This window comes from Arabidopsis lyrata (assembly GCF_000004255.2).
Source record: "Arabidopsis lyrata subsp. lyrata unplaced genomic scaffold ARALYscaffold_3, whole genome shotgun sequence".
In the NCBI taxonomy this organism is placed as follows: Eukaryota; Viridiplantae; Streptophyta; class Magnoliopsida; order Brassicales; family Brassicaceae; genus Arabidopsis; species Arabidopsis lyrata.
In genome coordinates this window covers 23800256-23818290 of record NW_003302553.1, presented here as the reverse complement: position 1 = coordinate 23818290, position 18035 = coordinate 23800256, and the positions used below count along the sequence as shown (strand labels likewise).

The 18035-nt window shown below is 35.0% G+C and overlaps 2 protein-coding genes and 2 long non-coding RNA genes across 10 annotated transcripts; 3 read left to right on the top strand and 1 right to left on the bottom strand.

The window, feature by feature from the left end:
* Nucleotides 1-2670: 2670 nt before the first annotated feature.
* On the top strand, nt 2671-4574 carry LOC9320261. Of its 7 annotated transcripts, XR_002333512.1 has the most exons (6): nt 2673-2910; nt 3073-3126; nt 3392-3650; nt 3747-3786; nt 3906-3930; nt 4217-4574. It is a non-coding gene; the product is annotated as an uncharacterized LOC9320261 (long non-coding RNA). The 7 variants fall into 7 exon arrangements; XR_002333509.1 differs by having other exon boundaries at nt 2671-2910; nt 3012-3126; nt 3392-3786; XR_002333513.1 differs by having other exon boundaries at nt 2672-2910; nt 3084-3126; nt 3392-3786.
* Nucleotides 4575-6406: 1832 nt separating this feature from the next.
* Nucleotides 6407-7245, top strand: LOC110230559. Its single transcript, XR_002333721.1, has 2 exons — nt 6407-6875; nt 6949-7245. It is a non-coding gene; the product is annotated as an uncharacterized LOC110230559 (long non-coding RNA).
* An 818-nt stretch (nt 7246-8063) lies between these two features.
* Nucleotides 8064-11217, bottom strand: LOC9322341 (tyrosine decarboxylase 1). The gene is made up of 13 exons (XM_002884148.2): nt 11105-11217; nt 10886-11018; nt 10476-10548; nt 10140-10370; nt 9910-10073; nt 9688-9828; nt 9555-9614; nt 9304-9468; nt 9167-9223; nt 9003-9067; nt 8790-8913; nt 8566-8703; nt 8064-8494 (listed from the first exon to the last, which is right to left on the bottom strand). Coding segments are annotated over exons 1-13 (1473 nt in total). The 5' UTR covers nt 11107-11217; the 3' UTR covers nt 8064-8374.
* Nucleotides 11218-14974: 3757 nt separating this feature from the next.
* LOC9320260 (WD repeat-containing protein 70) lies at nt 14975-17938 on the top strand. Its single transcript, XM_002886228.2, has 8 exons — nt 14975-15680; nt 15764-15976; nt 16059-16259; nt 16377-16484; nt 16585-16722; nt 16802-17053; nt 17141-17461; nt 17560-17938. Exons 1-8 carry the CDS (start codon nt 15132-15134, stop codon nt 17737-17739), a joined length of 1962 nt encoding a protein of 653 aa, XP_002886274.1. The 5' UTR covers nt 14975-15131; the 3' UTR covers nt 17740-17938.
* Nucleotides 17939-18035: the final 97 nt, after the last annotated feature.

Below are 18035 nucleotides of genomic sequence, written 5' to 3'. Positions count from 1 at the left end.
CACAACGATGTTTGGAAGTCCTACATATCTTAGCCCAATGGTTTCCCATTCCATATCTATGGTATACTCATTTGGTCGAGTGTTGTGGTTTGGAAATACCACATCGTCCTCGCCCTCGACCACGGCCGGAATTGGGTCTACATCCACGGTTATAGTGGTTCCCATGGCCGGATGAGTTATAGTGGCCACAACCACGTCCTTTCAATACCACATCTATGGTATACTCATTTGGTCGAGTGTTGTGGTTTGGAAATACCACATCGTCCTCGCCCTCGACCACGGCCGGAATTGGGTCTACATCCACGGTTATAGTGGTTCCCATGGCCGGATGAGTTATAGTGGCCACAACCACGTCCTTTCAATACCACATCTATGGCATACTCATTTGGTCGAGTGTTGTAGTTTGGAAATACCACATCGTCCTCGCCCTCGACCACGGCCGGAATTGGGTCTACATCCACGGTTATAGTGGTTCCCACGGCCGGATGAGTTATAGTGGCCACAACCACGTCCTTTCCATCCACCACGGTCACGGCCGTGTGGTCTATCACTTTAGACGTGGTTAGATTCTTTGGATTCTTTCTTATCCTCTGCGGCCTTATTGGCATTAGGTAATGGGGTTAATCTATGAGGTCGTAACTCACTGTTTTTATCTGTAAGTCATTATTTTTTTTTTTTTATTTTTTTTTTTCATCTAGCAATAGACTCATCCACGGACTTATAGTCCTGGATTATGAGACTCTCAATAAGATGGTGGCTAATATTGTCTTGTATCTATCTTTCTCTCTTGGCATTCTTGCCTTATTAGATACATTCACCAAGTCCTTTTGACTTTAGGATAATCTTAGTATCCATTGCCCATTTTAAAATAATTATCTCCTAAGAAATTTAGGGCAGTAAAGTACAAGTTGTAATTCAACATCTACAAGGAAAAGTTTTGAGTCAAAATCATGTAATCGTTAGTGTCATGCGGTATTTTAGACCGAACCATGAATCGATTTACTTAGGGATTTGACTTTCCTCTTTTGCTTAGGATTAGATTTCCTCTTTTTATTAGGATTAACTTTTCCTTTTCCTTTTTAGGATTTACTTTCCTCTTTACTTTAGGATTAATTTTCCTATTTCACTTATGATTTTAGATTTTAAGATTTCCTATTTTAATTAGGATTTGGAAATTTTCTATTTCTTAAAGTTTTCCTATCTTGAATAGGATTTATGAATTTCCTAATTTAATTAGGATTTAGAGTACAATAGGATTTAGGATTTTATTTAAGTTTTCATGCTTTCTATTAGAATTTTAAAGTTTCCTATTTTATTGAGGATTTTAAGATTCCCTATTTAGGATTTAGGGTTGTTAAGATTTCCTATTATCTAGGGTTTCCTATTTTATTTAGGATTTTAAGGTTTCCTAGATTTTAGGGTTTCCTATTTTATTTAGGATTTTAGGTTTTAGGGTTTTGAGATTTCTTTTAGGATTATCTTTTCTAAGTTTTCTAGGGTTCATGCAATTTTAGTTTTAGGGTGTTAAGCATGTAATCAATCAAAGGAGCAAACAATCTAACAACCTAAACAATCTCAATCAAGCCGATTTAAACTTATGGAATTTTTTGGATTAGATTCGTTTTAGGTTTTAGGTTTTTAGACCTTTAAAGTTTCGGTTATTAGCTTATGTATTTTCGTTTTGCGATTTTAGGTTTAGACAATTAAAACTTCTCTAGCAACTTAGGCGAGTTTAGCTTAAGCGATAATCAACTTTTTCTAGCAACCTAAACGAGTCAAACAATCGAGCAAACAAGCAATCGGATCAAACAAGCAATCAAATCATACAAGCAAAGCAATCACTTAATCAATCATCATTCGTTTTAGGGTTTCTCTTTGCTTAACTTTCAAGTTCAATTGTTGGTTCTTTAGCTTTAGGGTTTTGATGTTACCTTTCACCTTATGGGGTTGTATGGACTAGAACCGGGAGCTAAAGACCTCGGTAACTCACGCTGCTGCAACGAACCGCAAACAGTACCACGATGAACAGTACCACGATGAACAGTGTCGCGATGAACAGTACCCGCGATGAACAGTACCCGCGATGAACAGTACGGCGATGAACAGTACGGCGATGAACAGTACCGAGATGAACAGTGTCGGCGATGAACAGTGCCGCGATTTTTAGGGTTAGGGTTTTAGGGTTTTCGTTAAGAGCAAGTCGTGCTGATAACGTGTTGTAAACTGTGTTGTTCTATTGATTAATGAATGAGATTTCGATACATATATATACATGATGAGGGGAGACAAATCCCCATTGGGCTAGTAAACCCTAAAGCCCAAAAGCCCACTAAGTACAATATAGGCCGTCATAAGGAGAATCTTCAAGAACATGGGCATGGGCCTTCTAGGACATGGACATGGGCCTTCTAGAATATGCATAAGGTCCACGGTTATGGAGTCCATCCAACATGTGGTTTATAACATTTATTTCTTTTTCAAATTGATTGAAATAGAATAAAAGAGGTAGAAGATCCGTAACTTGTTGATTTTGGGTGGTTGACCCGAAATAATAGTGGTTGGGTCGGTAAATATAGTTTTGTTTTAAGGGTTAGGATGTATTTTCTCTCTATTTCGATTTAAATGAAAAGAAAAAATAAATGGATTTTATAACAGAGGCATAAGAGAAAAGCTTTTTAGATAGAAAGGCACAGGAGAATAAGATCCTGAACTCTTTCAGATAAAAAAAAAAATGAAAAAAGAAGAACGCTTCAGAGGACTCGCGAGTTTGTTTCAATTTGTGAAATCTAAAATTTCGAGATCTCATATGATCCTTCCATGGCTTTGCGTCTCCGTTTCCGTTGAATTGATCATCTCTCGATACTGGAGTTCAGATCCAAAGATGAAAACCATGTCTAAACTCGATTCGTGGTAAAATTTCTTTCTCGAAACTTCTTCTTTTGTAATCGATCGTTCGAGGTCGATTAGGTTAGTGTTGTGAATTCCTTCTGAGAGTTTTGTTATCTTTCTAGTTGAATTGTTCGATTTTAGCAAGGATTTTCAATTTCCTTTTAAGGATTTGATGATTCGCAGATAATTGATAGGCTGTGTTTGCGAAGAGGCCTCTCAATTTCAGAAAGCTTTAAGGTAATTTTGATTAGACTTCCATTATTGTCTTCGTTGTTCTCTCTCTCTATCAGTTTTTAAGAAGTTATGGCAGTAATCAATATTTGATTACTGATTTGCGATGAATAAAAGAATGCAATTTGTTCTGAAAGTTATGGTAGCAGTCAAATGTATGATTAGAGTTTGGAAATTAGAATGATTTTTTAATAAATTTTAGATTTGGTTCTTTGAAGAAATTGGTCTTGGATAATATATGGATGAAGCTCAATCATATTTGTATATACAGGTTTGAACATGTTAGAAACAAGTTCTCAAACTCTGCGTCTTCTTGAACTGGACTTTACACAAGACAAGTCACTTGACATTTGTGATTAAAAGGGTATTTCTTCTATACGCTCAGATTCTTTGACCAACGTTCAATCCCTAGAAGCTGTTAACACTGTAAGTCTAGAAGCTTAAAGGAGGAATGAGATATTATACAATGTATGCTCCATTTAGTTGGAAGGAGACTCTGGTTTTATAGGAAGGTGATCGCATAGAAAATGGTAGGAAATGCTCCATTTGTTACTTTCTACTCTTTTTTTTTTGTTGCTCTAGTGTTGTTAGTATTGATCTGGTATTTCATTTTTAACCTTGCGGAGCTGCAAGCCTGCAAGTCAATCACAACAATCATTGATCTAGGTACGGATCATGTGTCCATGTCTTCCATATTTTTTGCATCCTTTTATACTGTCTTAATGGCTTCCATATTTTTATATCCTTGTATGCTGGCTTAATGTTCTGATTTTCTTCTTTTGCAGCCTGCCTGGCTATGGTGATGTAGAGGTATGTGTCTTACATTATAGTAACTCTATGCGTTTTTCTTCTTTACTATGGTCTTCAGCTTATAGGTTGCATAAATACTAGTTTTGTTTGGTATTCAGCTTATACACTGCATTTGTGTCACTAGCTTTTCAAGTATTCTTGGAATTTATAAGCCATGAATTGGGAATAATCTGCAGGATAGTTCAACCTCTTTCGTAAGAGTGCTCGAATGGAATATGAATTACTTTATGATTTCGTTGTCTGAAGCCTCTTCTTCATCCATAGTTTTTGAACTTTCTCTTATTAGATCATGACAGAAGAAAACAAAGAAAGACAGTGGCTAATGTTGGGTATGTAGGATGCAGGATGCATGTATAGAAAGGATTTGTTAAATATCATATCAATGCCCTCGGGTTTCAGTGACGAGTCACATGAGGAGTCACCGGCGGATGTGGAAAGCTGCAACGAAATGGAGAGAGACAACAGAGCAAACATTGATAATATATGCTACTGATGTTATTAGAGAGTATAGGTTTCCTTGACAGTAGTAAACATCTCTTGTATTTTGTTATAACTTATAAGATTGTGTCCTTGTTATTAGATTTCTCTGTAGAGACATATCATGTTTGAATATCTGAATTTTATATGGATTAACTTTTTGGATTTTTTTTTTTTTTTTTTTTTTGATGGCAAAATAAATTCATTCATTTAAGCTAGAAACGGGCGGTTTTCTACGGAAGAAAACCAGTCCGGAGTTGAGGAGCTTACATGGGAAAAAATAGAATCACGTGCCCTTGCCTTCTTAGCGAGACAATCAGCACGGACATTGTTTAAACGTGGAATAAAATCTAAGAAAAAATGAGGGAAACCAAGTTTTAAAGCATTGAAATCTTCTAACTCCAAAGTAAAAGCGGGTCACTCATCCGGAGTGTCCAATAGCTGAGTCAGTTCTTTGCAATCTGTCTCAAAGGCGACATTAAAGATAGATAATGATGTGAGGGATCTCATTGCCCAGAGAAGCGCTTCAAACTCTGGATTAAGAGAGTTTTTTTTATATATTTTCATGTATTAACATAAATCAATTGGAAATTAATAAAATAAATGATCATTGCGCACATACGTGCGTCGGTTGCATGAGTGACGCATATTAAAGTCACTATAAACTGACGTTAAATTTATGAAAACCGGCACAAATATTCTGACGTTAAACCAAATGTCGGTTCAATAACCGAAGTTATTAATTTTAGCGTCGGGCGTTGAGAAGTCGGTTTCTAAACCGACGCCAATATATTAGGGTCATTTGACAACCGACGTTAACCATAATTATAACCGTCGTTAGAAGCCTGATTTTTTGTAGTGAATTTTGTCCAATGACATCGTCAAATCTATCTATAATATTTTTGTCCTATTCTTTTTGCTCTTCAGTGCTCTGTTATTTTTTTCTATTTTATATAGATATTCTAAATTACTCTTGTTGATAACTTGATATAGTATTACATATTTACATTGTGTAAGTGTAACACTATACAAAAAGGAACCATATGTTCTCGAGCTTTTTGGGGGTTAGTTTCTGTTATGTTAAGATATATTAATTTCATTTACAGTGCAAGGTTTTGGTTTTTGTATAAAGTTACACAGTGAGTCATTAACTAATGAAAAAGAAAATGCAACGTAACGAAGTATTCTCATTCCAGACTTTCGAGTGCATGATTATACAGTAAAACCTCTATAAATTAATAATGTTGGGACCAGAAAATTTTATTAATTTAAAGAGATATTAATTTATCGATAAATTAATAATTATTAATTTATAGAGAGATTTTCCTAATTTGGTAATTTCTTAAAAAAATCTATCTAAAAATAAAATTTTTCTTTACAAACAATATCTTTTTAAAACCAATTGCAAGTAGAGAAGCAATTATTAAATTTAAAAAACAATACAAACTTTTTTCGAATAATAGAATCATATTTCATTAAATTTTTTACATATAATATCTTAAATATATATCATACTAATTCATATATGACATATATAAATTTATATCATATATATATAAAGTTAAATATATATATATATATATTTAAGTTTATATAATTATTAATTTATAATATAGATGGGACCATATGTTTACATGGTATATTCAAAAAAATTATTATCTTATTAATTTATCGATTTATGTCATATTTTACACTGGTTCCAACTCGGGACCTGAAGAATTTATTAATTTAGAGAGGTTATTAATTTATAGAGTATTAATTTATAGAGGTTTTACTGTAGGTGATACTTGTATAGTATCATTAGTAATTTTTTAATATTATTTATAATATTTGTTTATTGTTTGAGATTTTTTATGATATTCTTTCTAAATATGTTTGCATTGGTGAGTCCAGTTTAAGTATTATATAAAAAAAAATTTGCAAAATCAAAAATTAATATATCAAAACATAGGATTACAAAAGGTAATATTACAATTAAAAAAAAAATTCTCTCCTTTCCCACAAAAACGCGTTTTCCCGACTAATCCCGAGCCGCCACGTCATCAGAGACTGGTATCACAAGTATATACTGCTCAGGCCCAAATCAGGGGTTGACTCTGATGTACTACCCCAACTATACCGTTTCTTCGGTATACATCCTAAACTTTTTGTCTTTTTTTTATACACCATCAATAAATTTTTTCTCTATTAAACATCACAAACTATACTTTCTCTTCTAATTGCAACATAGCGATTCTAAATTGTGATTAGATTTACTGAACCGGTAATCGCGATTAAAAAACTATAATTAGCTTAAGTGAATCCAAAATCTACAATTTTTTTTTGCTATAAAAAAAAGAGAAGAAAGCCCCAAAAAACCCATAATTAAAACCCATCTTCTTCTTTTACGTAACAAAAATCCCAAATCTTAGGGTTTCTCAACTTCATCACGAGAATAACTCATTTCTCTCTTCCTCTCAATTTCTCTGGTAAGGTCTTCTCTCTCTCTGGTTTCATAGCTTCTCTCTTGGTGGTTTCGTAGGCTTAGTTTTTTTTTTTCAGTTACGTAATCTACGAAAGAAACATGGATGAGATACAACCCGACATTGATATGGAAGATGTTTATAACAATGGTAGTGAGGAAAACGAAGATGAGAACAAAAAACAAAAAAAAAAACAAAAAGGAAGGCAAGAAAAAAGAAAAACGAGGGTAAAGCCGAAGATGATGAGGATGAAATGGACCGGTTTCAGTTTGACGGCAAAAAGGGATAAATAAATTGTAGTTTTTGAGTTTAGTTAAGCTAATCTTGGTTTTTGAAACGTAATTACCGGTTTAATAAATCTAATCACAATTTAGAATCGTTATGTTGTAATTAGAAGAGAAAGTATAGTTTGTGATGTTTAATAGAGAAATAAATTGTTTATGGTGTATAAAAAGAGATAAAAAAGTTTAGGGTGTACACCAAAAAAACGGTATAGTTGAGGTAGTGTATCAGAGTCAACCCCCAAATCAGTTGTTTTACCTATTAATTTAATATTTTTGGGCTTCTGATACCCATAAAAAATCTGCTATGTACATGGTTTTAAGAGAATCTCCCTTTGAATATGGCGGTCACTTTCATATTTTGTTAACCACTTATTTTATCTGGAATTAACATAAAAAAATAATGAAAAACAAGACAAAAGATTTTTCGAAAGCGGAATACACTCTCTTGTGACACAGATTGGACTTGGATCGAGAATAACAAGAAACCCAACAAAATATTATTGAGCTGCTTTGTACATCTAGTGGTTGTTGCATAATGCATATCATCATCTCCTTTTCGTTTTATTTGCTTTTTGTCATTTGTTTCTATTTATCATATATTTATTTATGTCTCAAATAAAAACATTGTCGTATCGATGTCTTGAGCAAGTCATTTATAGTTGACAAACATTCATATTCTTATAGCGACTCTGTATCCATCGTTTGTTATAACAAAAATCTTGAATTTTACCTATGAAATATTGAAATTGTTTATCTATCAATCCACAAAAATTAATGATGGAACTTTGAAAAAAATATTTTGTTTTCAAAGCATGCAATCGACTTGTGGAGTTGACAGGTTACTTGATAAAAATAGAACATGCAAAATACCAATACGTAACTTTTATTTTATCGCATGGTATAAACCGTCTAACAATAAAAATATAATATTTTTATTTCCATAATGCCATTGCTTACATTAATTAACCACAAAATAAACCCAAACCAAATTGATAAAATACACACAATTGGAAAAAAAAAAGAGAGAGAGAGGAGAAAATACACACAAATCACACAAGATCACCTTACTAAAGTGTACCGAAATCAAACCGAAGTCGATAAGTCTTACTTTAGCAATTTTTTGTTTTATTATTATATTATCATATCAAATAAACCAAACCAAACCGAAATGCTTCGGTTTCTTGGCAAAAACCGTTTTATTCTTTTGTCTTTTTATCATATTTACTTGTGAAGCAAGTAAGAGGCTTCTTCCTGAATAACCTTCCACGCCTCCTTCACGTGCTTCTCCTCCGTCAATGGCGCTCCTATTGCGCAACGCAGTACGATTTTCCCCGACAAAGCCTGTTTCCACGCAAATTCAATACATTATCCAGCAAGAAGAACAACAAGAAGAAGGAAGAGAAGTCACTTACAGTGTGAGAAATGAAGAGTTTCCCGGAAGAGTTCACTGCGTCTAGGAGTTCACGGTTTCGGTTATTACACTTCTTTTCTTCGTTTTTCACAGGCACGAGGCGGAAACAGACAAGAGAAAAGATCCGAGGTGTGACAATCTGCATGCAAACAAGACTAATCACTTATTCACCCTTCTTAGAAGAATCTTTATCCAGAATGATCGATTTGAGGTTTTTACAGTTACCTCGAAGTTAGGATCTTGAGAGACAAGTTGTTCGAATTCTTTAGCCAGTTTGATATGGTTTCTTATATAGCTCTTCAAGGTCTCAGATCCATAGAGCCTCAAAACCATCCATAGTTTCAATGATCTGTCAACAAACAAAAACAAAACTCAGATTGTATTTATGCATTTGTTTATACTAAATCTTAAATTTAATTTTCTGTGAAAGCAAAGAACCTGAATCTTCGTCCGAGAGGGATTTGCCAATCTTTGTAATCAACAACCAAGTTTGCCTGAGAGGCCTGGCCAAACAAAATGTAGATAGTAAGACTAGCAATCTAATAGATCCAAAGAAGAAAGAAAGATTGTTGTTTGTCTGTGAAGAACAAAATCTTTCTTACCTTGTTTTTGAGAAACTCTGGATTTGTTGAAAGAGCTAATGTAAGAGAATCTTGATCCTGTTTTTCAAGTGTTAATCCTTTTTAAAATACGTGAGGAGAGAAAGAAAAAGAGAAATAAGACTAAAATGGGCTAATACCTTAACCCAAAGAAGGGAACAATCGAAATTAGTGAGGAACCATTTGTGAGCATTCATGTTAAAAGAGTCTGCAGTTTCTACACCGTCAATGTATTGTCGATACTCTGGACATATACAAGCACTTCCAGCGTACGCTGCATCCACGTGAAACCACATCTCATTTCTCTGTGAAATATAGCAAGAGAAATAGCATCAGTTTTAATGCCTTAAGGTCTCTATGAAGATTGTGGGAAATGTGAAATATAACAAACGTTAGCGATCTTTCCCAGTGCAGCTAATGGATCAACTGCGGTTGAAGAAGTGGTTCCAACCTGGAAAGTAACAATGATTTTTTCAGAAAACATGCTTCAGGATGCAAGTAATTATTAACAGGCTAGAGCTTACATTAGCACATAAGAAGAATGGAATCAATCCAGCGTCAAGATCCTGAGAAACAGCTTCTTGAAGCAATTCTGGACGCAGAGCATAATTTGTAGAAGAATCGGTTTTCAGCACCCTGCAATTCTCTGGATGGATTCCAGCAATCTGTCAACAAAACAAACCAGAAGAAAATTAAATTAGCAACGTTTTACAATTTTTCTCTGATTCAAAATCTGCAATTCTCACCTGGCAGGCCTTCTGTAAAGCGGAATGGGTCTGGTCAGAGGAGTAGACAACAAGCTTCTGAAGCGCGTTTTTGCCAACGCTTCTTAAAACCTTGTCACGGGCAGCAATGAGAACAACAAGAACAGCTTCACTAGCTGACCCTTGTATAACTCCACCTCCATTTCCTACAGTAAAACATAAACCCACACTTAAGTCTTAAGCAAAAAAGATTTATGCTTTAAAGTGATTACCTTTGGACATAAACTGCTCGGGTAGGTTGAGCAGTTTGGCAAGCCAATCAAGAACAATCATTTCTAGCTCGGTAGCAGCTGGAGAAGTAACCCAACTAAAACCAACAATACCAAGACCAGCACTCAACATCTCCCCCAAGAACCCAGCAACACTGCTGTTAGAAGGATAATAAGCAAAGAAACTCGGGCTTTGCCAATGCGTTACTCCAGGCAATATCTTCGCTCGAACATCTGCAAAACAAACTCACATCATATCGAGTTCATGGTTTCATAAACAGGCTTAGTTAGTATCTATGTTCATCAGAAATGCTCCAAAACTAGAAAATGGGTATTCACCATCAAGAACTTGGTCTAGAGTTTCAGGGTGGTCTGGTGCGGAATCAGGCAAAAGCTTATGAAGATAACCAGGCTGCATCAAACAAGTAAATTCAACATTGTCACTAAACCAGAGAGATTTTAACACACAAGATTATAAAAAAAACTTGTTACTCCAAGTACTGCATCAAGCAAGTAAAGTCAACATTGTAGCTACTCCCAAGTACAAACAACTAGAATAACCAATTTGGTTCTAACCTAATAACGTTAGCAAACAAAAAAAAACTGCAAATTTGACAGAAATTAGGCCTTCACAACATCTCGGAGCTATAAATTTTGAAACTTTAACAAGCCCAACTTTCACAATCCAAGTTCTATGTAAAACCCATATACCATTTAACCAAATTGAAAAGAGGAAACAAGAAAAAGACCTGAACTTGGCTAAGAACAGGGAAGTCTTCGATGGTTTTGTAATAATCAGCAATGAAATCAACCATTCGATGTCCGTATTCTCTCAATTGCTCTGAGTCCATCGGCTTCAACACCTTCCCACTTCCATTTTCCCTGAAGAGAAAAAACACAAAAACTCAGACGATTTTCAATTGAAAATTTGACAGAAAATGGGAATTTCGAATTCTTCAGTGACTTGCATTTTGTTTATGCTTGCGTCAATTTGAATTGATGTTTATGTCTCAGAAGCTCTCTCTCTGAATGATTTGGGTTTCAGTGGGAGTGGATATCTCTTATTTATAGGGGCCCTGATTTTTTTAAACAAATTTTTAGTCAATTTTATACATATTTTTAATTATATACTATAAAATAATGAATTAAATACCCTCCAGGTACAGTATATTGTATATTTGTATCCACCCAATTCGTTTATCAATAACTATAGAACTTATTGGTTCTCCAAAAGTCTTTGCCTGCGGTTGTTGTTTAAAATCTATCATAGAAAACGCTTTATACTGTTTCAAATTACTTGCAATCGTTAAGTCATATATATTTTCACGTTAAATCTCAAACACTAATCGTTTATAATAATACTTAATATGCCTTAAACCACAAGTCAACAATCGTCCGCTTCTGCATATTCTCACAATCGTATACGTTGCGTTTAAATCTGTCAACCCTTATTAATCAGTCAAATACATCAATTAATAATTAACAAATTGAATAAAATGTAATGAGAAAATGTTTAACAAATTGAATCAAATGAGAAAATGTTTTGTGTGAGACGTGGAAATTGAGATTTTAGAGAGAGATTATTCATCCTTTTCTCATGTTCTAAACTTTATATTATTAACTATGACTCAGTCAACTATCACATTTAAGAGTTTCGCAATGAATCAATAAAATGGTTCGATCCAGTCACAGAAAGCTAGTTTTGAGAAAGATCATCACATTGTTTCCAGTGAACAATGTGAAAAAATTGAGTTTTGAGAAAAATTGATCAAGGGTCAAAAAAATTTCTTCAAGGATCCTTACATTGTTCAAGTAAACGAGGGTGATAGCCACTAGGAAACATATCAATAAAAGTTGTGTCATTCACATGTTTCATGCAGTGCAGGCCCAGTTGAAAGTGAGGTCCAATACAAAACTAAAATTTTTAATGGGTTTTATCAATAAAAGTTAAAATTTGAGACCAAATCTTAAAACATCAGAAAAATGAGGCCTATTTTTGCAATTAAAAATAGATAAAATTTAAAATTTGACACAGAATCTTAACATTTCGGAAATCTGAGGCCTATTTATATAATATCAAATTATTTTGAGGCCTAATACTGTTACTAAAAATCTTTAAATTTTTGGAGGCTCAATACCCATGTGTCTTGGGTATCTGTGGCGGGCCGGGTCGGGTTTCATGCCAAACACATACGCTTCATTTCTTATAAAAATTACACATTGTTTGACAAAAAAAAGAAAAAAAAAAGGTTCTTCGGATTCGGATATTATGTCCATGCCTAATTTTTACCATGAAAAAAGCTCAAATATTTTCTTTAGTATGAAAAAGGCCAATTTTAAAAATTTTCTTAACATGAAAAGACCCATTTTTTTTTTATATAAAGAAAAGGCTAATTTTTAAAATTTGTACAGGGACTTCAAATTAATTGGGCCGACCCTAGATAAGACACTGATCTAGTTACAAACAACAAATAGTACACAAACCCTTTTTCAAAAAACAAAACAACAAATATTACAAAGTACAAATCCATACACAAATTCACGTCTATTTGATGAATTCTAAAGGCTCAATAGAGATAATTAGAAGAGAACACAACTTTGTGTATGGATTTGAGACCGATTAAACTAACACTTATCATATTTCCTTTGTGTAAACCCTACTTAGAGACCGATTAAACTAACACTTATCATATTTCCGGTTAACAATGGCCAAGGTAAACTGTCAGTAAAATGAAAATGGTAACTGCCGGTTCGAGAAAATTGCTAAAAAGGATAAGACCAGGGCCAACGTATGGGGAGTGGTTGAGGAGCAAATGTACAGGGCCAAATTTTTTGGGGGTAAATTTAAGGGCCCAAATTTTTTTTTTAGTGAGAAAAAGGGTAATTTTTAAGACTTTAAGATATTTTTACCATGAAAAAAGCTCAAATATTTTCTTTAGTATGAAAAAGGCCAATTTTTAAGATTTTCTTAACATGAAAAAGACCCATTTTTTTTTTGTATAAAGAAATGGCCAATTTTTAAAATTTGTACAGGGACTTCAAATTAATTGAGCCGACCCTAAATAAGACACTGATCTAGTTACAAACAACAAATAGTACATAAAAAAATTAATATTACATGCTGTGGTTTCGGACCTGGGGGATTACGGGCTTTGGCCCAGAACCTCCTGGTATTCAAAAAAAAAAAAACAAAAACAAAAAAACAAAAAAACAAATAGTACATAAACCCTTTTTCAAAAAACAAAACAACAAATATTACAAAGTACAAATCCATACACAAATTCACGTCTATTTGATGAATTCTAAAGGCTCAATAGAGATAATTAGAAGAGAACACAACACAAACTTGACGCAAAATATGATAGTTTGTTAATAATAAACACAAAAGAAAAAAAAAAACACAAATGATAAATATCAACTTTACTAATATCTTCTATTAGTTGATATTTAAGGATCCTTGTACTTGTTGTTTACGTGCCTAAAAATCTGTTTTAAAAATTGATGTTATGTAAGGAAATCGCCACAAACTCCACATAGTACTGTACATACCAAAATAACCAGAATACACTTGTAACAGCAAAACTAAAACATAAATGAGAGGTTCATGTGACATCACCAGCTCCTATATTGGTTAGATTGGCAGACAAATTAATTGATATGATTGTGATAGAACCCGATATATCAACCTTTTGAGCTTGACCTAATTATAATTTTGGCCAAATCATTATTTTTACCATCTCATTTTCATTAAGATATATGTATAACATATCCAGATAAGAGATGGATCTGACACCAACACAAGTTTTTTTCCTTTGTGTGTGGATACTTACCTATAGGTCATGTATTTCTTTTTGGTTATAGTGGTTTTTGCATTCGAAATTATCGTTACTGTTGAAAATAAATATATTGGCAGTTGAAAAACAATTAAAAATACTGAGGGTCTAAATGAAAATAGTTGCCCAAAAATATTAGGTATTTGAAATGTATAAAATTACATATATTGAATATTTTCTAAACAACAATGTTAAAGCAACTTAAACCTACCTACTTAGCTGTTTTCACCAAATGTTTGAGCTATATTCTACAAATGTCCAAACAATGCCATGGGTAAAGTCATCTCAAGCATGTATAGATTCTCGTTTAGTTTAGAGCATATGGGCTAAGATAACTACAGAAGCTTCAACTTTGATACATTTATCGACCAACTATTCGATATCTTTTATTGTATGTATCCAAACAACTTATTGTTCTTCAAAAAAATGAAAAGTTATAATACATACCACTCATACAAACTCTGCAAATCTTTATAAACCTATGAGCCTTAAGATTTACATTTCGACATCTCGAACACGCGACGACAAAGTGGATTGCTATAATTTACTAAATATAACCAAGAACTTAGTATTCCCCTTAGTTGAAAGTCGAACTGAACATACCAACTCTTCTTAAAATATAGACACTCCATCCGAGAAATCACTATTTCTTACTGATTTGCACCGAAATACTCAGACCATCCTTATTGCAAGTCTCTTACTATAAATCTTAGGTATAATATAATCAAAATAATATGTGAATAGTTTAGAAGAGTTCCTTAGCTAAGAGATAAAAGAAGGTTTAAGAGCTTCAAACCATTACAAAAGCTTTTAGCTATAATTTTTTTCAATAAAACAATTCATAATAATAGTTAAGAGACAAAATTAAGAGCCTACCATTAATGTTGCTCTCATAGTTAAAAAAAAAGAAAAAAAAAACTCAAGCGAAGGAAAGGGACATTAATGGGCCTTTATGTGATGCCCAATTTAGAAGAAGAAAATTTTATTAACGAAGGCCACTGGGCCTTATATGTTTAGGCCCAATATTGTTGTGTCTTATGGACTTAACCGCCACCTTCTTTTGTCGCCGGTGACAGCAACGGGAATTTTCATGGCGGCGAGGTCACCGGGCGTTGTATTAATATGAATCCCTAATCAAAATCCTGAGAAGAAGAGATAAGCTATGGATGACGAATTGGAAGGTCTTCGAGCTCATTTTCCTGTTTCGTTCGGTAAGACATCGAAGGTTTCGGCGTCAACTGAAGCCATTCACAGCGCAACTCGCCGCACCGATGTAGCCACCGACGCCGGAGTTTCGTCGGATTTCACCACGAAAAAACCTGACTCTAGTAAATCTGAATCTGGATTCCCGTCTCTGTCTTCCTCATCTGAAACCTGGCTCCGAAGTGTTCGCGGTCCGAAACGTAACCCTAATAGCTCCAGTCTAGCTCCTTCCGATGATGATATAGCAATGGGTCCGCCGCCATCTAAACCGACGCAAGAGGAAGATGAGGAGGATGACGGAGTTATGATGGGACCACCGCCGCCACCGAAGGGACTTGGGAATAGTAATGATTCTGATGATGATGAGGATATGATCGGTCCTCCGCCGCCGCCTCGGGCTGCTATAGATTCCGATGAAGATTCAGATGATGATGATGCTAATGACAACGAGGAGAATCGTTACCAAATTCCATTGAGCAACGAGATTCAGCTCAAGGGCCATATAAAGGTATACTAAACTCTTGTGTGAAGTAGTTTCTATGGAGACTTTGAATTCGAAATTGAACAAAGATTTTGGTTTCGTGGAATCAGATTGTTTCATCTCTCGCTGTTGATAATGCTGGAGCTAGAGTTCTTTCTGGAAGCTATGACTACACTGTGCGTATGTATGATTTTCAAGGGATGAATTCAAGACTTCAGTCTTTTAGACAGATCGAACCATCTGAGGGACACCAAGTTCGCAGCTTGAGCTGGAGTCCCACTTCTGGTCATTTTCTATGCGTTACTGGCTCTGCACAAGCTAAGGTATAACGTTCCTTTTGACTCTCTTCTAGGATTTGTTATCATCTGTGAATTGCTCACACTCGAATCTTCTTTTGAATTTCAGATTTTTGATCGAGATGGGCTTACTCTTGGTGAGTTTATGAAAGGAGATATGTATATTCGTGATCTGAAGAACACTAAGGGCCATATTTGTGGGTTGACTTGTGGAGAATGGCATCCGAGGACTAAGGAAACGGTTCTGACTTCTTCGGAAGACGGGTCTTTGCGTATTTGGGATGTTAATAACTTCCTAAGCCAAACGCAGGTATTTTTCCCCTGTCTACATTCACATTTACAGTTTCTGGTTTGCTGTTTTTCTCCAATGAAAATCGTTGTTTGATTTTAGCATGCAATTGGATCATTTAACTGTTTATTGGAACAGGTTATTAAGCCGAAGCTTGCTAGACCAGGGAGGGTTCCAGTTACAACCTGTGCTTGGGACCGTGAGGGAAAGCGTATCGCCGGTGGCGTAGGAGATGGTTCTATACAGGTAATGATTGGAAAGGCTTGCTCTAATTTTCTGATTACATTCTGTCAGGGAAAGTTTGTGTTTTATCTAGTCTTAATATCTTTCTTGTTTTTCGATCAAGATTTGGAGTCTCAAGCCAGGATGGGGAAGCCGACCAGATATATACGTTGGGAAGGCCCACACTGATGATATAACCTCTGTAAAGTTTTCTAGCGATGGCAGAATTCTGTTGTCGAGGAGTTTTGATGGTTCTCTGAAGGTAAACCTTAGATAATATCCTGTTTTTGACCAGTTTGCTTAGCAATTAAAAACTGAACTCTTTCTTGAATCTTGATCAGGTCTGGGACTTGCGGCAGATGAAAGAAGCTCTAAAAGTTTTCGAGGGTCTCCCTAATTATTATCCACAAACCAACGTTTCCTTTAGTCCAGACGAACAAATCATCCTGACTGGAACATCCGTCGAGAAAGACAGCACAACAGGAGGCTTGCTATGCTTCTACGATCGCACCAAACTAGAGATTGTTCAAAAAGTCGGAATCTCTCCAACTTCCAGCGTGGTGCAATGCGCTTGGCACCCGAGGTTGAATCAGGTAAAACATCAACAACAACAAAAGCAGTGTTCCCTTTTTCTAAAATCAAATTCTCAACTTCACATTAAGAGGGTTCTGTTGCTGTAGATATTTGCAACATCCGGAGACAAAAGCCAAGGAGGGACTCACATTCTTTACGACCCAACTCAGAGCGAGAGAGGCGCATGCGTCTGTGTTGCACGTGCACCAAGGAAGAAATCTGTAGACGATTACCAACCAGAACCAGTAATACACAATCCTCATGCACTACCGTTGTTCAGAGACGCACCAAGCCGTAAAAGACAAAGAGAGAAAGCATTGAAGGATCCTATTAAAGCCCACAAGCCTGAGATACCCATGACAGGTCCTGGTCATGGTGGAAGAGTTGGGACTACTGGTAGTAGCTTATTAACACAATATCTTCTCAAGGTAAGGATCCTCGGTAACTTCTTTGGTTTTTGGATTCGTGGTATTAGTGATTGTATGTAATGTATTAAAATCTTGTTGTTGTTGTGTGTGTATTGCAGCAAGGTGGGATGATAAAAGAGACGTGGATGGAGGAAGATCCAAGAGAAGCGATATTGAAATACGCAGAGGTTGCTGTTAAAGATCCTAAGTTTATTGCACCTGCTTACTCTCAGACCCAGCCTGAGACCATCTTCGCTAAATCTGATGACGAAGAAGAAGAAGGTGACACCAAAAAATAATTAGTGTTTTCAAATTCAACGACCATTTCCTTGTATCCTGTATAATGATCATATCAATGGCACTTTAGAAGAACACACTCATCCCAGAATTGCGTTTTTGCATTCCGCCATTGTCACCGATAACTTTACAGGATTGCAGTTTTACTTAACAATTGTGTAACATCGATTTTGTCACGGAATCACACCTGGAACTGTAGAATTGCGGTTGAAATATTTTTGTCATTAGATTTTACCATAAATAGATTAGGTTTGGGAAAAAAATGCAAATTAGATACTAAGCATGTCTATTATGAAAC